This window comes from Vulpes lagopus, chromosome 23 (assembly GCF_018345385.1).
Source record: "Vulpes lagopus strain Blue_001 chromosome 23, ASM1834538v1, whole genome shotgun sequence".
NCBI classification, from domain to species: domain Eukaryota; kingdom Metazoa; phylum Chordata; class Mammalia; order Carnivora; family Canidae; genus Vulpes; species Vulpes lagopus.
The window spans coordinates 45584562-45612046 of NC_054846.1; the positions used below are offsets into that span (position 1 = coordinate 45584562).

Here is a 27485-nt window from a genome sequence, read left to right on the forward strand (position 1 = left end):
AGCGCCTCTTGGAAAATTATAATAAACGCTCAGCCGTTGCCAGTTAATACTGGCGAAATAAGAAATTTATCTTAGATGGAACAGAGTTTGAAAAGTCATCATTTAAATAAAAATACATTTAAATTGAATTCTAATGATAGTGATGGTTGAAGTCTGCTCAGGCTTCCATAACAATCCCACAGGCTAGGTGATTTATAAACAACAAAAATTGATTTGTCACATTCAGGAGCCCAGGAAGTGCAAGATCAAGGAACCTGCAGATTCAGAGTCTGATGAGGGCTGCCTTTCTGGGCAGCTATCCTGTCACTGTGTCCTCACAAGGGGGAGGGGGCTAGAGAGCTCCCTCTGGTCTTTTTAGGAAGGCACCAATCCTGTTTGGGAGGTGGACCTAATCACTTCCCCAAAGCTTCACCTTCTATAATCATCACCTTGTTAGGTGTTAGGGTTCAACATAAGAATTTCAGGATAGGCCTTGGGAGGGAGGAGAGGATACAAACATGGTGATCTGCACTTATCCGCAAATTTTATCTAAAGCCGAATAACCCCTTTGGGAAGGAACTACATTTATTTAGCTTCAATCACACACAGGCTCTGTGTTAATTGCATTATGTATTTGTGTGTGTGTGTGTGTGTGTGTGTGTGTGTGTGCGCGCGCGCGCGTGCATATGTATAGTAAGTATGTATGTGTATGGTTGTTTAATTTTTATTAAAACCAATCATGTTGGGATGCCTGGGGGGCTCAGTGGTTGAGCATCTGCCTTCGGCCCAGGGTGTGATCCCAGGATCCAGGATCAAGTCCCGCATCGGGCTGCCTGCGAGGAGCCTGCCTCTCTCTCTCCCTGTGTCTCTGCGTGTCTCTCTCTCTCTCTCTCTCTCTCTCTCTCTCTGTGGGTGTGTCTCATGAATAAGTAAATAAATCTTTTTTAAAAATTAAAATAACAATAAAACCAATCATGTAAAATGTTGTTTTTCCTACAGTACAGTTGAGAAAATGGAAATGCAGAAAAATTAAATAACTTGACCAAGGACACACTGCTAGCAGGTTGCAGAGCTGAGAGTGAAATCCAGATGCTGGTCTTTTAACCCAATATTTGTTCATGTAACAAGCATTTATTAAGCATGTGCTGGGGGCATAACATTATGTGAGAGGATGAAGAAGCAAGGAGAGTAGGTCAGAGTCCCTGCCTTCAAAGAAGTCACCACTAATTTTAAAGGAATATGGAAGTGCCTCAGCAGTAGACTCACGGAGAGCACAGAAAACCATGTGAAAGAAGAGTGGTTTTCTATTTGGGACACTCTTACAAAAAATGCTTTTTCTTCAGAAGAACGTCAGTAACTGACACTTCCAGATACTTTGGACTATAAAATATACACTTCCTGTTTCTTTCCTTATTCAAACATTTTCTTTGAGTGTAGCAATGGCCATGTCCCAGGGACTGTGTCGATAGGGCACAGGCCAGCACCTCTACTCCTCCAAAGCTAGTGCCTCCCATCTTTACTTCCCCCAAAGCTGATAAAGTAGGAGGAAAAACACTTCTCTTATTAAATTTGTTTCAGTGTTAGCAAAGCTATGGACATAAAGTCCCGAAAGGGAAGGTGCTCCCCAAATCCAGAGTTATGAGTATATACTCACATCAAGAAACCACTAATTAGGCAGATAATTAAACTGAATTTCAAGCAGCTCAGGGGGAGCATTTTCTTTCTTTCTTTCTTTCTTTCTTTCTTTCTTTCTTTCTTTCTTTCTTTCCCTTTTGTTTATTTGTTCATTTATTTTTGCCTATTAGTTTGTTGCTGATGCGTCAGAAAGGCAACCTTAGAAAGGCAACGATAATGCTACCCACATTGCCCACTTACCAATTACATCACCATTAGCTGAAATAACCTTTTTGCTATGGTTGTTGTTGTTTGTCTTCTCCAACTTGGATGTCAGCACCATGAAGTCAGGGACCTTATCCTTCTCATTCAGCACTGTGTACTCCATGCCTAGAACTGCGCCAGTTATATAATCAGCAATATATCTGTTCAACAAATATTTATTGAACATGAGTGAGTGAGTGAAGGAAAGAATGAATGCTCTATTTTAATAGGACTTTAATGAAGCTAAAAACTGTATCCTCTAAAAAGGAGCTACCCTCGTCATTTTATCAAATTTATTTTTCCCTCATTTCATTTCTCTGAAGGAATTTCTATTTCATCTAGCAAAGGGTATCAAGAGATATCTGACCCTATTTTAAGTGTTGATAATTATTTGAAATATCTATTCCTGTGTAACAAACATCCTGAAAACATAGTGACTTACCACCACCAAATATTTATTAATTTTCCTATTTCTGTAATTGGGCTGGACAGTTCTTTTGCTCCATGTGATGTCTACTGAAACTGAAATGTCTAAGATTGCTTCTTCATTCATTCATGTCTAGAACATGAGCAGTGATGAATGGAACATCTGAGAGCTGGCCAGGCACATCTCTCTCTCTCTCTCTCTCTCTCCTTCTTCACATAGCTAGCTTGGACTTCTTCACAGTGAGGTGATCTCAGGGTAGTTGAACGTCTTACCCTGCAGCTCTCTTCCAAGGACAAGAAAGCAGAAACTGTTCCTCTTCCTGAAGGCTTGACTTAGAATTAGCAAAGTCCTATCCACAGCATTCTATTGGTCTAAGTAAGTCACAGGGCCAGACCGGATTCAAGAGGACAAGGAATAGGCTCAGTCTCTTGGCGTGAGTAGTATGCACATATGGAGAGAGAAGGCATCAGTGGTGGCTCTCTTTGGAGACTATAAATCACAGTAATGAGGTGATTCTCCTAAGGTTACCTGCCTAACTGCATCAGAAATGAAGTTGAGTATGTACCAGTTTGTGCCAGGCAGGGATGATGAACAAGGCAATGTGTGGGGTAAGAAGATACTATGGCCTCCTTGCACCCAACTTGATGCTGCTGTCATGTTGACATGACTTCATTGCTTTGGTGTGGCAACAACTCCAGCCAAGTTACTACTGCCAAATACCTGCCCATCTGGCCTAAAATATGACTAATTACGATTATAATGATTCTTCAGCTTTATTAAACACCTGCCTTCTGCAAAATCGAATGAGATTCATAAAGGCTTCCTCATTAATCATCACAGCATCCCTGCCGTGAGGCTGAAGGAGGTAGGTGTACTCTCATTTTAGAAATGAAGAAAGTGCAACAAACTAAAGCTCTAGGATGGTTATCCAACAGTGCACAACTGGTTGGCTAGAATGTAGGGGAGAGGCAGTGTGTGTGTAGTAGGCAGAGACAGAGACAGAAACAGAGAGACCGAGAGAATGAGAGGGAGATAGAAAAAAATCCTCCCTGAAAAGAAAAGGAGAGTCATCAAAATCATTTTTTTCCTTTTCCATTGCCATATGGCAGCCACTTAAGTGTCTTAACTGGAAAGCACTCAGGGATTTCCAGAAGCAACAAACTTCTGTTATAATCAGGCACTATGACTTGTCTCCCCCAAAATCATTGTAATAAGATTTAACCTGTACCAGATTCACATTTGTTTTGTTTCTTTTTAGCTATATGTCCTTAGACAACATATTGGCCCTTCTGCATTGATGAGTATATAATTCAAAGTTTTGTTGCACAGATTAGTTAAAAAGATATGTCACATAATGTATGATACATGGTTTATTATCATAGGCACCCAATAAATGGAAATGGGTTTTATCACAAGTTTTTTTATCCTGAAAATTCTAATACGTTAGTTGAAATAGAGAAGATTTTAAAAAGCCTTCTGTCTTTATTCTACATCTACTGATTTTGAAAAACAATAAGATTGATTAGTAGTCACTGGATCTGCATCTGTTAATTTTTTTTATTTTTTTATTTAAATTCATGCATCTGTTATTAAATGAAATTGAGTTTATACATTTAGACCCAGGTCTGTGTGACGTTGCACCGGTCAGCTAAAGTCTCTGGGTGTTAGAATCCTCATATGTAAGTTAACAGAACTGGACTAGGTAATCTTTAAAGTTCTTTTTTCACTCGGACATCTGCAATTCCATGGAAAAAGAAAAAGCCTTTCAATTCTTTATTCAAGCCATCATTTATGAACATTTTGCCCTCTAGTGGCAAGAATCAAGGAAAAACTATTCCTCCTGAGGAAAACTTTAACGTCCACATCCCTATCAAAACCTGGTATTTTGATGAATGCTTAGGCTTGCTTCAATATTGTTCTAGTTATGTCTACCGAAAAGTTACTCCCAAAATTAGCAGCTTTCAACAACAAACATTTATGAAGTTTCCAAGAGTCAGGAACTTCCGAGCAGCTTAGCCTCAGGAGGCTGCAACCAAGGAGTCAGCCCTGCTCCGCTCACTCATCCAAAAGCTTGACCAGGCAGGAGGAGGTGCTTCCAAGCTCATGAGGCTGGTGGCAGGAGGCTTCAGTTCCTAGACTTTTGGATTTCTCCATAGGGCCACTCAAGACACGGCAGCTGGATCCCTCCAAGGTGAGCTGTCTAGGGACCGGTGGGGAATGCGGGGGGCCTGTGGAGAGAGGTAGAGAGGGAGAATGGAAGAAGCCAAGACTGAAGCTACCATGTCTCCTACATTCTGATTCAAAGATTATATACCATGGATGAATGACCTAGAATCACGTAGATTCAACATGAGTAAACCTCAAAACAAACTATTCCAATAAAAATCAAGTTGTAGGGGCACCTGGGTGACTCGTCGGTTAAGCTTCTGTATCTTGATTTTGGCTCAGGTCATGATCTTAGGGTCGTGAGATCAAGTCCCATACCAGGCTCTGTGCTGAACATGGAGCCTGCTTAAGATTCTCTCTCTCCCTTTCCCTCTGCCGCTCCCCTCAACCCTCCTTCCTGCTCACACATACAGTCTCAAAAAATAAATAAACAAATAAATAAATAAATGCAAATTGTATGAGAACATACATTTATATGTATATAACTAATATAAAATATTTATATATATACAAAACTTGTATTTTTGTATAATGTACATTAATGTATGTATTATACATTAATTATACATTATAATTATACATTATTAATATATGTATACATTAATACATACAATATTATATATGTGTGTATAATATGTTATATGTGATGGATATTAAATATATTAAGTTTTATAATATTAATGTACATTATACATTAAAGTAATTAATGTCATGTAAAATATTTAAAGCCCACTCTATCTTGTTTAGTACACATTACATGTGTGTGTAGTAGCCACATACACAAAAAAACATGTGGAAATGATAAATTCCTAACTTGGCATAGTAGTAACCTCTGGTGGAAAGGGGGAGGAATGAGATTAGGAAGGTGTAGACAGGGGCTTTAGCTGGAAATACTTATGTCGTAAATTTAACTATGTCTACAAAAGTATTTGTTATATTAGTCTATCTGCTTTTTAGTAAAAAAAGTCTATTTTTTAGTCTATTGTTTTAGTAAAACCAAAACAACTAACTATTGCTTCTAGAAGAGAGAAGACTGGAGTAACTTCATTTTGCATGTATATGAGATTTTATGATACAAATATTTATGTAAATCTGGGCCCAAAGTGATAAATGATAACATTTATTAAATTTAGGTAGAGAGATTCTTGAACAATGGATGCATTGCTCCTTGCATTTTCCTTCTTTATTCTTTTCAAAATTAAAAGAAAAAATACATAGCCATTTCCTGCAGGGAAATACACTACATGAGAGAATAATCATTATAAAAAGACATTACACCAAATCACCACAGTTACAGCAGATCATGTTTTCAGTATCACCACATGTGCCTAGAGAAATATAAATCAACCTAACAGACCAATCAATACATTTGAAAATGCTCACAGCAAATATAGAGAACTACTATACACACATACCCCCAATAAAATTTTAGTACATAATTCCTCCATCTATCTTGTGACTGGGGCTAAGTAATTCTTTTTTTTTTTTTTCTAAGATTTTAGCTATTTATTCATGACAGACAGAGAGAGAGAGGGGCAGAGACACAGGCAGAGGGAGAAGCAGGCTCCATGCATGGAGCCTGATGTGGGACTCGATCCTGGGTCTCCAGGATCACGCCCTGGGCCAAAGGCAGGTGCTAAACCACTGAGCCAGCCAGGCATCCCGGCCTAAATAATATTTAAATATGTGGCTTATTTTAATGAAATGGTGGCATGGGAATGAGCGATGGTGATGGGTAAAACCTGAAAACCTATTAATCCCCTGCACTGCCCTTGCTATACTTACCGTACTACACATTGTGTGTTTTTGCCCCTCTTCCCCTTCTTTTGGCAACAGCTCTAGATTCCTCCTTAGGAATTGTTCATTCCCATTCTAGGCCCAGATAGTTTATGTGGGTGTAACCCACCTCTGGCTTTAGCATGTGATCCAGTAGTGGTCACTGAGAGTCTTCCTGGGACTTTTGATGGAATTCTTAGGAAGAAAGAAACTCTTCTTCTGCTAAGAATTTAATTCTGCACTGCTGGCAGATATCTTTGCTTCAGAATAAGAACCTCACAGAAAAAGCAGAGCCAAAAGATGGAAGGACAGAGAGAGAGAGAGAGAGAGAGATCTCAAAGTTATGATAGACAAAGAGCATGAATGTTTCTATGACACTGTTGAGGTCCTAGGTCCAATTCCCAGGTATGTAGGACAGTAAGTCCTCTTTTTTACTTGTTACTTTGAATGTTGTATGACTTGCACTCAAAAGAATCTTGAGAAGTGTACTTATGCGCAAGTCCTGAAGCATACTAAAATTCTAATCCTGCCTGTCCTGGAGAACTCTAAACGCAGAGGACTTGAGTGCTCATAAGATCAGATCCAGGCAGATCCAGGCTCATAAGATCAGACATGCCTTCCGTGTTGCTTTAAGGCAAGGGTCCCTAACCTGATGGCTTGATCCTCTAGGGTTTTTATGAAACAGTGTGACAGAAATGTGACCATCTCATCAAACTGTGGGTAAAATTATATGTGTACCCAAATATATGTGCTTTTCTGGGGAAAGGGTCCATTGATTTAATCTTATCAGTAAAGGGACTTGTAAACCAACAGATTAAAGTCACTAATAGATGATCAGAGCAAAAATGTAGTGTTAAGACTGAATTTCCAGTCTCTAAGTGTATCAGAAAGCTAGACTTTTTAAGTTGAGATTTTGAAACAATGGAGAAGCCATGTCACCATCTTATTAACATCATGAAATGACTTGTTTAAATATAAACCCATTAAATGTTTGAAATACATAATCTAAAAAGTTTATTTCATTAAAAAAAAAAAGTTCATTTCATCAAGAGCCATCTGTGGTTACCACTGTCTGAAGGATGGGAGACGCATATAGATTTAACAAATGACTAGAAATCTGCTTCCCAGAGAAATTCAAATATTCCCCCAGTGTCATGTAAACAAATAAAAGACTGTAGTTTGCTTGTTATATTTGCATAAAATAATAATTCTCAGCAATACCAATACATTTCACTTGCCACTGATTAAATCTTGAATATTCATGCATGCATTAAAAAGCCTTCTGTTGCTTTGGTGAAACCTAATATCATGAAATGTATTCCAGCTTTCCTTTAGGGAGAAGAATATTATAAACGAAAATTAAATCAAAGCTGTTGCTTATCAATAAGAACAATCAAGAAGAGAAAGATGGAAGATTGCCTTGGAAATAGTAGGAGAGGCCCAATGAAATATTAATGTTCTGTGGGCCTGGGGCCCAGAGAGACTAATATTCAATGAGTGTCTTTAGACCTCAAGCATCCACTGTATATAGCAGTATCAGTGTTTGTTTGGGTAATGAGACAACAAAATTCCAGGAAATGGAGCAAGATTGTCCACCAAAGAGCCCAGCATAATAATGAGCAACCATCTGGAAACTTTGGCTTTGATACCAGGTAAGTTCTGCCCTAGCAGTGGGAAATAGTGGGAAAAAGTGAGAAATAACTTTGCTTTCATTGCATGTCTGGTTCTGAGTAAAGCCCTTACTATCCCTTTGAAGTAGAATCACAGAAATTAAGAATATATGTAAGTCCCCAGTTTCTCAACCTTGGCACTATCGACATTTGGGGGTTGAATAATTCCTTGTTCTCCAGGCTGCAAATTCTTGGGCCCTGTCCTAGACCTACTGAACCATAAACTGGGAATAGGGTCACCCTCCACATGCGTCTGAGGTTGGCTAAAGTTTAAGAAGCATTCATCTAACTCAATTTCTCATTTTACAGCTGAAGAAACAGAGGTTGGTTAAGTGTTTACTCAAGTGACTTAGCAGCCAAAGCTTCACATCATGTGTCCCTATCTACAGAGTTTGCTAAGTGGGGCCTTGCAAGAAGGGGTTGATATCCTGCAAGCATATTTCATCCCAACACCATGACACATGAAACATGTTGTTGTACAGCAAACATTCCAAGACTGAATATGTTTCTCAAATTTGATCTCTCTCCTGGATTCCCAGGTTTTCTAGGCTTTCATGCAAAGACCTTTACTTTTGTTGACATTATTTTTCTAATGATTATTATTTTCAAAATAAATAAATAAATAAGTAAATAAATAAATAAATAAATAATGATTATTATTTTTTGTCTTTTTGCCTGCTTCTTTTTTCTTTTCTGCCTTTATCCCTAAGATAGCCAGCTTTATAACCTTGAGGTATAGCCTTCTAAGTCTTTTCTTGTTGTATAATCACATACAAACATATATTTGGATATATATATATATATATATATATATATACATACACACACACACATAATTATTATATCCAGCACGTAGAACCTGAAACAGTATAGATCCTCAATAAATACTTATTGAATCATTTGCTTTATAAAAATGGGATAATTTGGGTTTGGGGTTTTTGTTTTTTGTTTTTTGTTTTTTTGGTTTTTTTGAGAGAGAGAGAGAGAGAGAATGCGAGTGGGATGGGGAAGAGGAGGAGGGAGAGTAAAAATATTAAGCAGCCTCCACATCTAGCACAGACCCCCATGCTGTGCTCCATCTCATGACCCTGAGGTCACCACCTGAGCCAAAACCTGAGTCGGATGCTTAAGGACTGAGCCATCCAGGTGCCCCAGGAAAAATAATCTTAACATAATCATGTGTCTCGGGACCTTACGTCCCTAATTAACAGTCTGTTTTACGTATGCACCTTATGTACAACAATCTTAAGTTTTTATAGAAGATACACAAGGGTGGATTTCAAATAAATGTTCCTAGTCTCACAAAGGCAAGAAATTCAACCTGAGACTTTCCCAACTTGTGCTGCAGGCAATTTTAGAAATGGCAAGCAGTAAGATTAGTCATCAAAAGAAGTCTCACTGGGGATCCCTGGGTGGCGTAGTGGTTTGGTGCCTGCCTTTGGCTCAGGGCACGATCCAGGAGACCCAGGATCAAATCCCACGTCAGGCTCCCGGTGCATGGAGCCTGCTTCTCCCTCTGCCTGTGTCTCTGCCTCTCTCTCTCTGTGTGACTATCATAAATAAATAAAAATTTAAAAAAAAAAAAAGAAGTCTCACCTTGAATGTGTCTAAGAATTTTTGGATTCTTAGAAGTGCAAAAATATGCAGTAGTGATAAACCTCACATCTTGAAGTCAGCCATAGGCAGCTTTGAGGTAGTCGTTTTGGGAAACCTTAAGCTCGGTGAAATATTTAAGAAGGGTCACTTAAGTGCTATCCCTGTGGCTTAGAGAAGTACCAAGACCCTAGGCAATTACCATCAGAAACAAAGACTTTTTAAAACTATCTTACAAAAAAATCATCAGTTTTAGTTTTAAGAAATAGAAATGCAAACAGTGAGTGGCACAAAGCAGTGTCACAATAAATGGTAGCTATTGCTGCCACTCTGTGCCATCAAGGATCATGCATCTTCATATTTGGACTTCCTATTTAGACCTAGCACGGTCAAATAAATATTATCAAATTATTTAACGGTCAAATAAATATCATCAAATGAGCGAGTGTGTGACATGAATGACAGGCCGAGTGCACTCTGCGACCAAACCCTGGAGTCCAAGACCCTGAGCTAGACACAAGGACCGAAAGGAAACTGTAGGTTTCCAAGATTCCAGATAAATTCCAAGATTTATTTAATGCATGCATGAATATTCAGGATAGTAGAGTTGGGCCTCCAACCTCCCCATAGCGCTGGACTACAACTCCCAGCATACAGCCAACCTCCGTGCTTGCCGTGCATCCTGGGAAAAGAGTCCGCAGCTGTCCATTGGCTTCGCAGGCACAGACGCACGCACGGAGATTGCGCAGATCTCCTCGTCTGCGTTCCATGGAACTCCTTTCGAGCCAACAGGTTCTTAGGCCTGAATAGCCGGTAGGATTTAAGAGCAGCCCCACTTCCGGTGGCGCCGGAAGCAGCCGGAAGATGGCGGCCTCCTCCTTCCGCGGGCTGGCCCAGGCGAACGGGAGGAGTGAGTTTCGTCCGAAGCAGCCGAAGCCAGAGAAGCGAGGTGAGGTCGAGTGAGAACCGAGACTCGGGGGGTGGGTGCTGCGTTGCGGCTGGCCGGGGACGTGGCGTCCGTTCTGTGGGGTGGAGTCCGCCTCGGGGCCGGGGGGCGGGGGGGGGGCGAGGAGCGGGGAGGCCGGGGATCGCGGCCTCCGGGGCGCCCCTCGCTGCCCTGCTGCTCGGGCTGCTCCCGCGCGTAGGCCGGTTTCCGACGCTCCTGCGGCCTGAAGGCGGGGACGGAGGCTGCCGAGTGGCCGAGCCGCCAAGGGCCGGCTGTATATATATATATATATATGGTACACACACACAGGAGGCAGTTCAGGAAAGTCTAACAGGTTATTTGTATTGAAACAAAGTAGTATTAGGATCTTTGACTCTAAGACCATGTCGTACAGTGGAAGTTTCAGAGCAGTGCTTAGGACTGTAGACCCAAGGAGGGTCCCTGCCCTTAAGGAACCTCGTCCTATGAGGCTGAATTGTAGACGGTTGATTTTAATAGTGTGTTGATAAATAATGACGGAGTTGTGTTCTTTGTTGAATCATCTAAAGAGCGTGAGAACAGGAACTACAGAGTATTGGGAAGCGTGTAAATGTATACATATAAGATTTTTTTTTTTAATTTATATATTCATTAGAAACACAGAGGGGCAGAGACACAGGCAGAGGGAGAAGCAGGCCCCACGCAGGGAGCCCGACGCGGGACACCATCCTGGGACTCCAGGATCACGCCCTGGGCTGAAGGCGGCACTAAACTGCTGAGCCACCCAGGGATCCCGCATATAAGCATTTTTAAAAATGTCCACAAGAAGGGTAAAATCTTACGTGTATGTTTTTTCTCTTTAGATGAATCCGAGGAGCTCCTCACTGTTCCTGATGGTTGGAAGGAACCCGCTTTTTCTAAAGAGGACAATCCCAGAGGACTCTTGGAGGAGAGCAGTTTTGCAACTTTGTTCCCAAAATATAGAGAGGCTTACTTGAAAGAATGCTGGCCTTTGGTACAGAAAGCCTTGAATGAACATGTATGCACATTTTATATACTTATTTGAGATTTTGCTTTTATGCCTTTTTTTTTTTTTTTTTTAATTTATGATAGTCACAGAGAGAGAGAGAGAGAGAGGCAGAGACATAGGCAGAGGGAGAAGCAGGCTCCATGCACCGGGAGCCCGACGTGGGACTCGATCCTGGGGCTGCAGGATCGCACCCTGGGCCAAAGGCAGGCACTAAACCACTGCGCCACCCAGGGATCCCATATGCCTTTTTTTTAAAATAAGTATATATGCTGGTGGATTTTTTAAAAAGGTACTAGTGTAAGTAGTTAATTTAGTTCCTTTTTTGGTGTTTTGTTTTTTTAAAGAAAGATCTTTAGAGTAAGTGTGTGCACCTACAGGCATGTGTGAGTAGAGGCGGGGGGGCAGAGTCCCGCATGGACTCTGCCCAACACAGAGCCCAACGTGACATTTCATCTCACAGCCCTTGAAATCATGACCTGAGCTGAAATCAAGAGTCGGATGCTTAACTGACTGGGCCACCCAGGTGCCCCTGGTTCCTTTTAAACAACCTAGACATAAGCTTTATTCTTATAATCCACTTGTTTTTAATTTTGTGCGTAATAGATTACTTTAAAAAATTCACACACCTTTAGAACTTTAGGGATCTCATGGACTTTCTGAAACTCATCTGTGAACTTCAAGTTCAGGATGCCTGTTCTATACTGTGATATTTGCCATGTTTCTGTATAGTTTGAGTTGAGGCATGTTCCTGGATGATTTCTTAATTTTCATTTTAAATGGAAGGGGTAGGGTGTGGCCAACTATCCCCTGTATGTAGCTGCTGCCATTTCCCTAGAGTAATACATTTGTTTCTGTTTCTCAAACTGGATTGAAACCCATTAGTAGAGCAAGAAATCCCATTTAATGGATATAATGAGCCTTAAAAAAAGGAGTGCATCCAAAAAATAAAAATATGTATCACATATGGTAAGGATAAGTTTCATTTTATGAAGTTTTTGGTTCATTTATATATGTGCACGTGAGAACCTGTGCACACACCAGGTTGTGATATAAAACGTGTTTCTCATCTAGGTGACTGCTCCAGCGTTTTGTGCCCGTTAGGTATTAGGGTGGTTCAGCAAACCACAGGCTGTTTTACAGCTGTCTGCATCTGAGATTAGATTTGTAAACTCGCAGAAACCCAACCTTATGTTGAATTGTTCATCATTCACTACACTACACTGAAATATACTTCACAAGATGCTATCAGAAAATGACATTTTAATTTGCTTTGTTGAAATCTGTTTCTTCCTACTAAGAGTTAATGCCTGATTTTCCAGTTATTTTTTCTTTCTGAACCTATGAGAATTTGTTTTTACTTTGTATTTAGCTAATACAAACCAGCTAGAAGAAAGTTTGAAAGGAAAAGTCTGTGCTTAACCCAAAGGAGCAGATGGCAGATCAGAGCCCCGTCCAGGATAGAGGAGCTATATATAGCTTTAGATTTTCACCCTAGGGATCCCTGGGTGGCGCAGCGGTTTAGCGCCTGCCTTTGGCCCAGGGCACGATCCTGGAGACCCGGGATCGAATCCCACATCGGGCTCCCAGTGCATGGAGCCTGCTTCTCCCTCTGCCTATGTCTCTGCCTCTCTCTCTCTCTCTCTCTCTGTGTGACTATCATAAATAAATACATACATACATACATAAAAGATTTTCACCCTAGGTCTTAAGTATGACCTCATTTGCATTGATACATATTTTTTAAACTAGAAATCATCTTTAAATACAAAGTTCTAAAGCCAAGTAGAAATGGTTTCAGTGCCTAAGTTTCTTACATTCTTTGAAATATGAAAGTAATCAAATGTTCATTATTTTTATCAATTACTCGGCTTCAAGGGGGGAGTTGATAGAATTAGAGCTTAATTTACAGTAATTAATAGTTTGATAGGATAGGCTCTGTAATTACCTAAAATTGAATTGATTTTTAGACAGTTGTGTATTTGCTCTTTGCTTTTCGCAGCACATTAATGCAACCCTGGACCTGATCGAGGGCAGTATGACTGTTTGTACAACAAAGAAGACTTTTGATCCATATATCATCATTAGGGCCAGAGACCTAATAAAACTTTTAGCAAGAAGTGTTTCATTTGAACAGGTAAATTTAGAATTACAAAAACTTTGCTGTATTTGCATCAACTTTAGAGATAACATATAACACTGCATCCCTCCGTCTTAGAGTTTTTATTTTTCTGGTTAGATTTCATTAGCCTGGGCCTTGAAAACAAATGTGTTTGTAAAGAATATTGATGGAATATTTTCTTCATTTTTCCCAAAGGCAGTACGAATTCTTCAGGATGATGTTGCGTGTGACATCATTAAAATAGGCTCTTTAGTAAGAAATAAAGAAAGATTTGTAAAAAGAAGACAACGTCTCATTGGCCCCAAAGGATCTACATTAAAGGTACTTTTTATCAGTGGAAAACTTGAGTCTTTCTCTGTCATTAGTTTTTCATTGTACTGAATTTGAGCTTATTCTTTTGTTACAGGCTTTGGAACTGTTAACAAACTGTTATATTATGGTTCAGGGAAACACAGTTTCAGTCATTGGACCTTTTAGTGGCTTAAAAGAGGTGAGAACTATTTACTATCTTCATTTAATTTTCAGCATAGAACAAATTAAATAATTTTGTTATAATAGTTGTTTGGATAATATTACTGTTTTTCAAATACTATTTTTTTTGGAATGTGGTTGCTTTGATTTCCCATTGGTAAATACTTTGTGCTTCATGTTATTTGAGGGAATCATCACTCCTAGATCCTAACATAACATGGCCAACCTTTGGCAACTAAGGAAGGATCCACTCCTGAGTTAGAAGGTCTGCACATCATTTCTTTTTCCACTACAAATTTTAAATGAGTAAGATTTTTAGTCTGTAGCACATACAGGAAATGTGTAGTTACATGTGCTCAATGATTAGAGAATTGAATGGTGACATTATTTGCAGTAACCTATATAAACCAGTAGAGGTCAGATTCTGGAAACTTCTTTCCTTTAAAATAGTTCTTTTTTTTCTTTGTCTGAAGTTTAGTGTAGTATTTAATGTTATGAGAAAATCTGTGGAGCAGTTACTGTGTCTTAACTCCTTTTGTTGTCTGGATCTGGCTGCGAGGTCTTGTTCCCTTTCTAGGACCTACAGTAGTTCTGTTGGACCTCTTCTAGTTATCTGTCCTCTTCTCATGTGGCAATAATAATAACTTAAATATATTGAATATCCTGTGGTTTTGTGAAGTCTAAATATATTGTCTTATTTAATTTTTACAGCAGAGCCTTGAGATAATTTTACTTCTGTACTACAAATGAGAAAGCAGGAAAAGGACAGTTAGGTGACTTTCCCTTACAAAGTGGCATTCCCATTATTGAGCCCGTATTTTCTGACTAAATCTAGCTACTTTCTTCCTAAATTCCACAGTTCCAAAATGTTGTTGTATTAGTTCTATATGTTACATTTTAGCAGTAAGTTGACAAAATCCATTGCTTCTAAGAGAAGTTGACTATTATGAAAGATCTAGAGGTCACCCAGAGCAGTTGAAGGCCTACTGTATTCAATTTGGGAGTCATTGCCTGGTTCATAGGGTATGTTGCAGTGTATTAATCCCCTTCCACTGAGTTCATTAAAATCTTTTTAAATGACTAATTCATTTTTCTTTGCAAATTTCAGGTTCGAAAAGTAGTCCTAGATACTATGAAGAATATCCATCCAATTTATAACATTAAAGTGAGTTAATTATATGTTACTGTAACAGTGATTGTCAGACTTCTTTTAGGTGCAGAAACTTTTCTTGAAATTAGATCTTTTATGGAAGCCTAATGCACAAAGCAGATAAAGCAGAATTATTCAGGCTAGAGGTAGAGTTCTGCACACTCAACTACCCTAGTCCTGGAGTTATATCCGTGGAGGCTTAGGTCTCTGTGCTGTGCCGTAACGTATGGTGTAGTTCTGATACGAAGGACATACGCTTCATGAAATTGGTCGTAGATGATCTCAATCAGGTTTTCTTGGATTATGGGCCCGTTACTATATTTGAAGATGTGATCGTTCAGAATTCTGCCCTTTTTCTATTAGTAGAGTCTGGAATACGTCAGATTGCATTAACACTATTTTTTTTTATTTAATGCTCAAATTATAAACTCTTTGAGAGAGATCTGTTATATCCTCATGTGCTCAGCATTCATGATTATACCTGGGAACGTATAATTCATGATTATACCCGTTGTTATGAACTATTTCGTGAGGGTATTTTTGAAGCAATCCACTTAAATTTGATAAAGTTACAAAGTCACTCTTAGATTGGGATGGAAGAATGATTTTGAGTTGCCTTGGGGCATTGAAGATAAAGAGAGCTGCTAGTCTTGTATCTGATGCCCGGTTTGCATCCTTTGATGTTCCAGTGTGTGCAGAATTCACATGGAGTGGGAGAAATGTGAGAATATTGATTTTGTCTGATCAAGAGAAAGTTTACTTTTTTCTTTCCCTGTGATAATTAAAGTGCTACCCAAAAACTTCCAGCTTTTAGGGAACATTGCTAATTAAGAACTCTCCCTCCTCCAATTAATATGTATTTCAAATACTTTTTTGTTTGTTTTTTAAAGATTTTATTTATTTGAGAGAGAGAGAGAGAACAAGTGATGGGTAGGGGCAGAGGGAGAGCATGAAAAAGAAGCAGACCCCCTGCTGAGCAGGAAGCCTGATGCGGGGCTCAAGCCCAGGATCTGGAGATTATGACCTGAGCCACCAAGGCACCCAAATTTTAAAGGTTTTAGTGAACTAATGGTTGAAAAGCTGAGTTGTCTCATCTCAGTTCATTTTAACAATTCTGCATTTTTTAAGGTTTTTCTTTTGTTTTTGTTTTGTTTAGTTTTTGTTTTTGAGAGAGAGCAGGGAGAGAGGGAGAAGCAGGCTCCCCACTGAGCAGGGAGTCTGACATGGGACTCAATCCCAGGACCCCAATAATTCTGCATTTCTTAATCTAAATTTCTTTTTTTTTTTTCAATATTTTTTTCTTTATTTATGATAGTCACAGAGAGAGAGGCAGAGAAACAGGCAGAGGGAGAAGCAGGCTCCACACACTGGGAGCCCGACGTGGGATTGGATCCCGGGTCTCCAGGATCGCGCCCTGGGCCAAAGGCAGGCGCCAAACCACTGCGCCACCCAGGGATCCTTTAATCTAAATTTCTAATGGTTTTCTTGATGCTTGATTTGGGATTACTTTTCTTATGGAGTCTTTTGCTCCTACTGAGGAGATTAAGAACAACTCATTTTAATTGTATTATTTATAGGAATAATTTTTATAATGTCTTAGTTTGACAAATGTATTACTTATAAAATTAAAAATTCTTTCTTTGTTCATGTATCACCATGACTAAAGACCTTAATGATTAAACGAGAGTTGGCAAAAGATTCTGAATTAAGATCACAAAGTTGGGAAAGATTCTTGCCACAGTTCAAGCACAAAAATGTGAATAAACGCAAGGAGCCAAAGAAGAAAACTGTCAAGAAAGAGTACACACCATTCCCACCACCACAGCCAGAAAGTCAGGTCAGTATTAATGTTGAATTTATTTACATTAGGGGGATACCATTTTAATCTATTTTGTTAGAAAGTTTATGGAGAGTTATTTAGGTAGATTTTCTGTGTGTGTGTGTGTATGTGTGTGTGTGTGTGTGTGTGTGTGTGTGTGTGTGTGTAGGTATAAGAAACTAAAAGTAAGTGTAAATAGGCTTATTTTGAGCTAAGTGTGGGTGTGGGGAGTAGGGGCTTCACAGTAAGAGTGTAACCTCTGTCTAGGTGGTTGCTGTCAGTTGTGCCCCTGTGGCCACAATAAACATCCCATGGATTAAACAACAACACAACTTAACCCTTAGTGCTCTCACTCTGCCTTAACATCATTCTTGTGACCATGTGCTATATGCTCCAGTTTTGAAATCTTAAATTCTAACATCTGTACCCCCTCTTTTTTTTAATTTATGAGGGCTTCTCATTTGGTCACTTGTTTTCTGGCTTCATTTTTTTCCCCAAATTCCCTTTTCATAAATAAATAAATAATTAAGTAAATGAATGAATGAATGAATGAATGAATGAATATAAATAAATAAAATTTCCTTTTTCTCTCTGTCTCATCACTGTTTCTTTTATGCTGCCTTTTCCTCCTATCACATCTGTCCAGCAGAACTCTCAAACTTGGTCAGTCCTAAAATTTGACTCCTTTCCCATAATGTGGCTGCTAAACATATTTGGAGAAAGTCTTTGGACTGTACCCACTATAATGTTGCATTTCCAACCTCAGATCCTCACTGTTGTCTAGTAGTTCTGTGTGTCCTCTTAGTTCTTGAAGCACCCTCCCACCTCTAGCAGATGACACTGTATTTTATTGTATGGCAGTATTTAAGACTATCAAGTGAGAACTCCTTCACCTTCCTTTTCTCTCACCTGTAATCTTTTTTCCATCTACACCAGTCCTTTCTTCACCTGTTCTTTGAATTCTGTCTTCACCTATCTCCTGAGGGATCTTACATCATGATTCCCTACGTTGGCTGTATCGAAAGGTCCTTCCTTTCTACTAGTTCTTTGTTCTCAGCATAGTAACACATCTCTTTCTATATTTGGAGTTTGAATGTCAGAGGTTTGATGAAGGTCAGAGTGGAAAAGTGATCATGGTGATAAAACAATGGAAGTGTTGGATCATGAGGTCTATTCTGGAAAGGGAAGCAAAGAAAGGCACTGTTAGTTGGGGGAAGGTAGAGTGATCTTATTACTCAGGCGTGCTTCTATAACACCTGCTATCCTTCTTATGGGCCTGTCCTCTAGTTAGTAATTGTCTTACCTTCCTCTCCTGTGACTAAACTTCTTAAAACAGTAATGTCTCAATTGACTTTTCCTGCCACTTACTTGCTTCGTGACTGGCAATTTATTTAGCCCACCTATGCCTCAGTTTCCCCTGTATATAAAAGGGGAATAATATAAATAAATATCTATCTCAAAGGATTGTTAATGAAGGTTAAATGATCAGTAATTGTAGTTTAGTAATTGTAAAGAGATTAGTAATTATTACGAGTTTAAAACATTGCCTTAGATATAATAATGCTGTGTAAGTTTGAGATAAATCAGTTCTATGTGGGATGAATAAGCTGTTGCTTTCTCTAATTAGTGTTGAATTAGTCCCCAAATCCTAACAATTCTTGCAAATACTGCTTTGGTCTCCATTTCTCTCAGAAACCTGCAGACATTTCTAAATCGTAGCCCACCCTCTTCACCTGGCACGCACATTTCTTCAAGCTTACCCCATATCATCTTTCCAGTTTCCTCACATCTTCCTGAATCATTGATGTTCCATCCCACCTAAAACAGCCTGCTGTATATTTCATGAACACATCACCTCCTTTCCTACCTCCATGCTTTTCGCATGTATTCCCTTCAGGTTAGAGCACATCTCCTTTTTTTTTATGTTACCGCCTTTATGAATTTATCAAGGATTTTTGACCTTGCTATCTTTAACTCAAGGGCATTATGCATTTCCTAGGAAATGTCTTTTATCTACCTATTTTCTGATGTAATTGTAAATCATGATTTCAACAGATTGATAAAGAATTGGCTAGTGGTGAATATTTTCTGAAGGCAAGTCAAAAGAAGCGTCAGAAAATGGAAGCCATAAAGGTAAGACTCTGTCTAGCTCACGACATTGATAGCATATAGTTCATAGAAACTTGAATTCCTACTTAATGGTAAATCGTTCTTACTAATAATGCAGGCTAAACAAGCAGAAGCTCTCAGTAAGAGACAAGAGGAAAGAAACAAAGCTTTTATTCCACCTAAGGAAAAACCAGTTGTGAAACCAAAGGAAGGTAAATGCTTGTTTTCCAGTTATTGGTATGATGTTAAAGTCTGTTACCTGAAAAGTAAACCAGTAGTGAATTTGTCCAAATCTCTCTGAGTGTTAACTAAAGAAATTATCGTTATCTTTCATCAGTTCTCTTGACATTTCATTAACCACTAATCCTAGAGATGAGGTCACTGAGGTGTCTTATTAGCAGCTAGTGCCTATTTAAAGAGTATCCTGGATTGACAGTCCTTTCCTGACCTCTGATTGTGCTGGGCAAGGACTCGTGAAGCTATAAACTAGAGCAGTGAATCCTCTGTAGATGTAAGAGTAACTAAAGCACCAAGCTCCCCAAACTCTGTTATCATGCCTCAGAAAGAGCTTATCAGAAGTTACACTTTTCTTCTCTCTGTTTATGTGATTTGTGGCTTTAAATTCGATCCCTTTATTGTTACGGATTTCTGATGACCTTGGGCTAAAGGACACCATCAAAACAACAGGAAGGTCTTGGGGCTTTTAAAAAGACACCCAGGGTGGGGCGCCTGGGTGGCTCAGTCAGTTAAGCATCTGACTCTTGGTTTCGACTCAGGTCATGAGCTCATGGGATGGAGGGCGCCTCCCCCGCCAGCCTGTCATTGGGCTCTGCTCAGTGGGGAGTCTGCTGGAGGATTTTCTCTATCTGCCCCTCCTACCATGTGTGCTCTTTGTCTAAGATTTAAAAAAAAAAAAAAACCTCCGAGACTTGTGTCTTTTCTTCTCCATTCCTAGCCTCATTTGATCCATCCATTCCTCTTCTACATTTTCCTTCCCACTAGTAACACTTGTGCTCTTTCTGAAGTACTTTTCCAGAGTAGCCAGTGCACAGTGAGGGGAGGGAATCACTGGCATCACTGTACCTGACCTGTTGGTCAAAACCAGACCTATTACTATTTTAGTAATAGTCTCTGTTTATAATGATTAGGGATGTAGCTGTTTCTTGATAGTGACGGCATTAAGTCTGATAATGTTTTATTTTATGATTCTCCTGTGCTCTGAATACTGTTTTTTAAATGGTGAGGAAAAGCTACAGTTTTTTTCCCCTCTCTCTTTATTATTCAAGCTTTTGTTATTGAGTCCATGGCTGGGTTCTGTTAGGGTCTCCAGATATTCTCAGATTATTACCTTTATTACCAAGGCCTTGTTAAATAAAATTTTACTAGTCATTCATTGAACTAATATTTGGTAAATTTTATTTTTAAGTTTGAGGGTTGTTTTTTTTTTAAGATTTTATTTATTCCTTAGAGAGCATAAGCAGGGGGAGGGGCATAGGGAGGACGACAAGCAGACTCCTTGCAAGGCAGGGATCCAGACTAGAGGCTCAGTCCCAGGACCCTGAGATCATGACCCAAGCTGAAGGCAGACACCTAACCAACTGAGCCACCGAGGCACCCCTATTTTTAAGGTTTTATGTATGGTAATAGATAAAGTAGATTTTGATCTAAATCTTCATGATTAATTAAAATTATGGAAGCTAGAAGGGCTACATGTTAATATTCATGAAATGTAATTTTATGTTATTTTAATGTGCAGAATGGAAAATTGGTATATTAATGAGTACTCTATATAAAGTTCTAAAATATGGGAAAGAATATAAAAATAATTACTACCAAGTGCAATTTAAGGGAAATAAATGCAGCTTTAATATTGAATTTAGTAACTGAAAAGCTAAACTATAATGCCATTTGCATGTGTACTTAATGTATTTTTAAAGTACTTTATGATTTGTTTCATCTTAAATGTCTTTCATTTAAGCAGGTGTTTTATATTTTATATGACATCTCACCTATTACAGTACTCTGAAATTATTGAACCAAATACATGCTTTATGTTTTATTTGGTAAAATCTAAAGAATTACATGTATCATTTTTAATTTGTCTAGCTTCTACTGAAAATAAAATTGATGTGGCTGCCATCAAGGAAAAGATTAAAAAAGCAAAGAATAAGAAACTGGGAGCTCTTTCAGCTGAAGAAGTTAAGCTTAAAATGGAAGCAGATGAAAAAAAGAAGAAGAAAAAGTAACATTAAAAAAAGTCCCTGAATGAGAAGTCATTAAGCTATCTCCTTTTATAAAGGATTTTGAAATACTAGGGCGTTAATAGCCTATGTGTGAGAAGGAATACTCTGATTACATTTTCTGAGTTTGTGTCATTCTTCAAAATTGTGTTTGTATAAACAGCTGTTCTTTATAAATATAAATTATTGTATTCTCTGTGTGTTTTTTGAAAAATTTAATGCAGAGTGATATATATGTCTTTGTATACATTATACCTTATCTGTTTTGGCATATTTTGCCTAAGCATGATTTTAGGTGTAGTTTTTATAAAGGTTTTTGGAATGTAACTATTGTAATTATCCTTCAGTTCAGTGTTCGATGCCACTGGTTAGTCTTTAAATAAAATCATGTCCCATCATTTGGGTTTGAGCAAAATAAATGCAGATTTTACAGTGCTCTCTTTAATGAAAACAAGTAAACATTTAGGCTTATTTCTTAAAATCTTATGTTTAAGATTAAACAATCCATAAGCAAAAAAAGCAAGACCTCTTAAATCCCTTAATTACTATTCTGAGTCTGGGAAAATGGTAAACCAAAGACCTCAGATTGCAAGCCAGTGGGGAAAACCAGATGTTCAGAATTGAAGCAGCATGCAACAAGTTACATAGCAAAGTTTTTACTAACGAGGGCCAGTGGAGTTATTTAGAATCACCTAAATCTAGTATTCTATGCATTTTGTAGTTTTAGAAGCTGAGCACACACAGGCTGGGTTACTTACGGAAAGTCACAGCTGTAGCAGCCTGAAAACAATGCTTATTCATAGAAAAGTGAAGAGTAAAAAGTGAGTTTATTCTAGAGTGAGGAAGTTGGAACAGTTTTTTCTTTTGATAAAGGGTTTACTGTGACATTTTTTTTCTGAAATGTTCTAAAATTAGAAATAAATATACCCAACCGTTATTTTTAAAAATAACAAAAACATAAGAATGAATTGTGTTTTTTGCTGGATTATATTAGTTCAAAAGAACTAAATGAGGGTATCTATGCTTGACTCAATTGGTTATTCTAACACTCGATGTTAGGTTTGGAGGGCTAACAATGAGAAAGAGAAGTATCTGTTGCTTAAAAATATTGGCCAGTCGGGATACAAAATAGAGGATAGAGGAGTAACCTGTAAAACAAACATAAATATCCTCTTAAATGTTATTTCTCAGAATGCAGTAATATAATTCACATTGATCTTAAAGGCACAAAGATTTATGTACACACATAACCTGTGACTTTGTCTCACTGTGGGTTAGCTATAAAGTCAGACAAGAAATACCTACTGGTGAGGTTATTTTATTTTTTATTTTACCACTACTGTAAGTGGAAAATCATTTTATGTGCCATAACCAACAGATAATAAATACAATTAAAAATCAAACCATTAGAATTTAAAAGTAATAATTATTAGTAACAGTCAACGTGAGCAATTCATTAAAATATTTTCCTGGAAAGAAGTTCCTCCCTGAGAAGAATATACTGTTTATGATCAGTCAGTAATAAAGAGACTGTGACCTCTTACAGGGATTTGGTTCTCATAATGTAATTACCCCACAACTTCATTGAGCTTTATTCAGATTTTGACATTCAGAGCAGCAGGTAGAAAATTCTACATCCTGCCTGAGCCTTCTGGAAACTTTTTTTTTTTATTAAATAGATGCCTTTTCTACATTAGTTCTGTGCCAGCTGCTGTTGGAGTCTGTGGTGGACCCCAGCAAGGAGCTGCCTGGGTGTCTGAGCATCCCTGAGCGTCGCCCCTGTGCTTGGGCTTTGGTGGATCGCCAGGGAGCTGCTGCTGCTGCTGCTGCTGCTGCTGCTGCTGCTGCTGCTGCTGCTGCTTTAACTTTTTGGCTTTTAATACCATGAAATCAAGGATGTGCTGTGCTACTTCTGTTCTTTCTTCAATGTTAAGTATTCAGCTCCTGAGTATTGAAACAAATGTACATTCATGCCCTCGCTAGAATCCTAACAAGTATCAGTTGCACACCCGACACATTGTGCAGAACCATCCTGATTGGGCCTCCACGGGTATTTATTAAACCTGCCAGTGCTACCTAAAGGACCAGAAAGGAACTTTTTCTCTAATATTTGTCATTATCTGTCAGAGATGGAATCTGTTAAATAAAAGCTTTTATCCTCTAACCCTTACCCTTATGCACAGTAGCATATTTGCCCCTTAATTTTCTTAAGGACCCAGAGATTTTTCAATACCGGACCACAGCCTTATTTTCTGAATTTTTATCCCACAAGATTAGAAGCCATTTCAAGCTAGTTCCAAGGGCAAAAGCTAAAACTCCAGGAACTTTCTTCTTGACGTATGGAGTTGTTACGAATTACTAGATTTTTAAAGACAAGGAATATTTTTAAAGAAAATACACCTTCAAATTAGTGCTTATTTGCCAGCCCGAATAGAATGTAAGTGAATTAGGTATAATTCCTACCTGTTTGGAATTTAGAATCCAGTGGGGAAGAGATAACCAGTAGCAATACTTAAATTACTCTTTAATTTAAAATAATTGTTCATTTTCGTCACAGAATTTTAAATATTTTTATTGGAGTTCGATTAGCCAACATATAGTATAACACCCAGTGCTCATCCCACCAAGTGCCCCCCTCAGTGCCCGTCACCCAGTCACCCCAATCCCCCGCCCACCTCCTCTTCCACTACCCCTTGTTCGTTTCCCAGAGTTAGGAGTCTCTCATGTTCTGTCTCCCTTTCTAATATTTCCCACTCATTTTCTCTCCTTTCCCCTTTATAACCTTTCACTATTTTTTATATTCCCCTAATTAATGAGACCATATAATATTTGTCCTTCTCCGATTGACTTACTTCACTCAGCATCATACCTTCCAGGTCCATCCACATCGAAGCACATGGTGGGATCCGTCGTTTCTAATGGCTGAGGAATATCCCAGTGCATACAGAGACCACAGCTTCTCTATCCATCATCTGTCAATGGACACTGAGGCTCCTTCCACAGTTTGGCTATTGTGGACATTGCTGCTATAAACATCGGGGTGCAGGGGTCCCAGATGTGTTTCACTGCATCTGTACCTTTGGGGTAAATCCCCAGCAGTGCAATTGCTGGGTCATAGGGCAGGTCTATTTTTAACTCTTTGAGGAACCTTCACACAGTTTTCCAGAGTGGCTGCACCAGGTCACATTCCTACCAACAGTGCAGAGGGTCCCCCCTTCCCCACATCCTCTCCAACATTTTTGGTTCCTGTCTTGTTAATTTTCCCCATTCTCACTGCTGTGAGGTGGGATCTCATTGTGGTTTGGATTTGTATTTCCCTGATGGCCAGTGATGCAGAGCATTTTCTCATGTGCTTGTTGGCCACGTCTAGGTCTTCCTCTGTGAGATTTCTGTTCATGTCTTTTGCCCATTTCATGATTGGATTGTTTGTTTCTTTGCTGTTGAGTTTAATAAGTTCTTTATAGATCTTGGATACTGGCCCTTTATCTGATGTGTCATTTGCAGATATCTTCTCCCATTCTGTAGGTTGTCTTTTAGTTCTGTTGACTGTTTCTTTTGCTGTGCAGAAGCTTTTTATCCTAAGTCCCAATACTTCATTTTTCTTTTGTTTCCCTTGCCTTGATGGATGTATCTTGCAAGAAGTTGCTGTGGCCAAGTTCAAAAAAGGAGTTCCCTGTGCTGTCCTCTAGGATTTTGATGGAATCTTATCTCACATTTAGATCTTTCATCCATTTTGAGTGTACCTTTGTGTCTGGTGTAAGAGAATGGTCTAGTTTCATTCTTCTGCATGAGGATGTCCAATGTTCCCAGCACCATTTATTGAAGACACTGTCCTTTTTTCCAGTGGATCGTCTTTCCTGCTTTGTCAAAGATGAGTTGACCATAGAGTTGAGGGCCCACATCTGTATTCTCTATTCTGTTCCATTGATCTGTGTTTGTTTTTGTGCCAGGACCACACTGTCTTGATGACCACAGCTTTGTAGTACAAACTGAAATCTGGCATTGTGATGCTTGTGGCCCTGGTTTTCTTTTTCAATATTCCCCTGGCTATTCGGGGTCTTTTTTGATTCCACACAAATCTTAAGATGATTTGTTCCAACCTCTGAAGAAAGTCCATGGTATTTTGCTAGGGATCACATTGAACGTGTAAATTGCCCTGGGTAGCATTGACATTTTCACATTATTAATTCTTCCAATCCATGAACATAGAATATTTTTCCATCTCTTTGTGTCTTCCTCAGTTTCTTTCAGAAGTGTTCTGTAGTTTTTAGGATATAGATCCTTTACCTCTTTGGTTAGGTTTACTCCAGGTATCTTATGCTTTTGGGTGCAATTGTAAATGGGATTGACTCCCTAATTTTTCTTTCTTCTGTCTCATTGTTAGTATATAGAAATGCCACTGATTTCTGGGCATTGATTTTGTATCCTGCCACACTGCCGAATTGCTGTATGAGTTCTAGCCATCTTGAGGTGGAGTCTTTTGGGTTTTCTATGTACAGTATCATGTCATCTGCAAAGAGGGAGAGTTTGACTTCTTCTTTGCCAATTTGAATGCCTTTTATTTCTTTTTGTTGTCTGATTGCTGAGGCCAGGACTTCCAGTACTATGTTGAATAGCAGTGGTGAGAGTGGACATCCCTGTCGTGTTCCTGATCTTAGGGGAAAGACTCCCAGTGTTTCCCCACTGAGAATGATATTTGCTGTGGGCTTTTTGTAGATGGCTTTTAAGGTGCTGAGGAATGTTCCCTCTATCCCTACACTCTGAAGAGTTTTGATCAGGAATGGATGCTCTATTTTGTCAAATGCTTTCTCTGCATCTATTGAGAGGATCATATGGTTCTTTTTTTTTCTCTTGTTGATATGATCTATCATGCTGCTTGCTTTATGAGTGTTGAACCAACCTTGCATCCCGGGGATAGATCCCACTTGGTCATGCTGAATAATCTTCTTAATGTGTTGTTGGATCCTGTTGGCTAGTATCTTGTTGAGAATTTTTGTATCTGTGTTCATCAGGGATATTGGTCTATAATTTTCCTTTTTGGTGGGGTTTTTTTTGTCTGGTTTTGGAACCATGGTGATGCTGGCCTCATAAAATGAATTTGGAACTAGTCCCTCCCTTTCTATCCTGTGATACAGCTTTAGTAGAATACCTGTTATTTCTTCTTTAAACGTTTGATGGAATTCCCCTGAGAAGCCATCTGGCTCTGGACTTTTGTGTCTTAGGAGATTTTTGATGACTGCTTCAATTTCCTCCCTGGTTATTGGCCTGTTCAGGTTTTCTATTTCTTCCTGTTCCAGCTTTGGTACTTTGCAGTTTTCCAGAAATATGTCCATTTCCTCTAGATTGCGTAATTTATTGGCATGTAGCTGTTCATAATATGCTTTTAAAAATCGTTTGTATTTCCTTAGTATTGGTTGTGATCTCTCCTCTTTCATTCGTGATTTTATTAATTTGAGTCTATTTTCTTTTTAATAAGGCTGGCTAATGGTTTATCTATCTTATTAATTCTTTCAAAGAACCAACTCCTGGTTTTGTTGATCTTGTCTACAGTTCTTCTGGTCTCTATTTCATTGAGTTCTGCTAGAATCTTTATTAACTCTCTTCTTCTGCCTGGTGTAGGTTATTTGCTGGTCTTTCTCCAGTTCCTTTAGATGTGAGGTTAGCTTGTGTATTTGAGTCTTTTCAATTTTTTGAGGGATGCTTGTATTGTAATGTATTTCCCTCTTAGGACTGCTTTTGCTGTATGCCAAAGATTTTGAACGGTTTTATCTTCATTTTCATTAGTTTCCATGAATCTTTTTAATTCTTCTCTAATTTCCTGTTTGACCCATTCATCTTTTCTTTAACCTCCACGTGTTTGAGTTTCTTCTAAATTTCTTCTTGTGATTAGTTGTAGTTTCAAAGGATTGTGGTCTGAAAATATGCAGCAGACAAACCCAGTCTTTAGGTATTGGTTGAGACCTGATTTGTGACCCAGTATGTGGTCTATTCTGGAGAAAGTTCCATGTGCACTTGAGAAGAATGTGTATTCAATTACGTTCAGATGTTAAGTTCTGTAAATATCTGTGAAATCCATCTGGTCCAGTGTATCATTTAAAGCTCTTGTTTCTTTGGAGATGTTGTGCTTAGACAT

General features: G+C 38.7%; 1 protein-coding gene across 1 annotated transcript; it reads left to right on the forward strand.

The window, feature by feature from the left end:
• The first annotated feature begins 10276 nt into the window (after window positions 1-10276).
• LOC121481622 (KRR1 small subunit processome component homolog) lies at window positions 10277-21535 on the forward strand. The gene is made up of 10 exons (XM_041739135.1): window positions 10277-10438; window positions 11278-11453; window positions 13444-13578; window positions 13759-13884; window positions 13970-14053; window positions 15143-15199; window positions 16851-17021; window positions 19059-19136; window positions 19231-19324; window positions 21219-21535. The coding sequence occupies exons 1-10, from the start codon at window positions 10354-10356 to the stop codon at window positions 21356-21358; spliced, it is 1146 nt and encodes a 381-aa protein (XP_041595069.1). The 5' UTR covers window positions 10277-10353; the 3' UTR covers window positions 21359-21535.
• Window positions 21536-27485: the final 5950 nt, after the last annotated feature.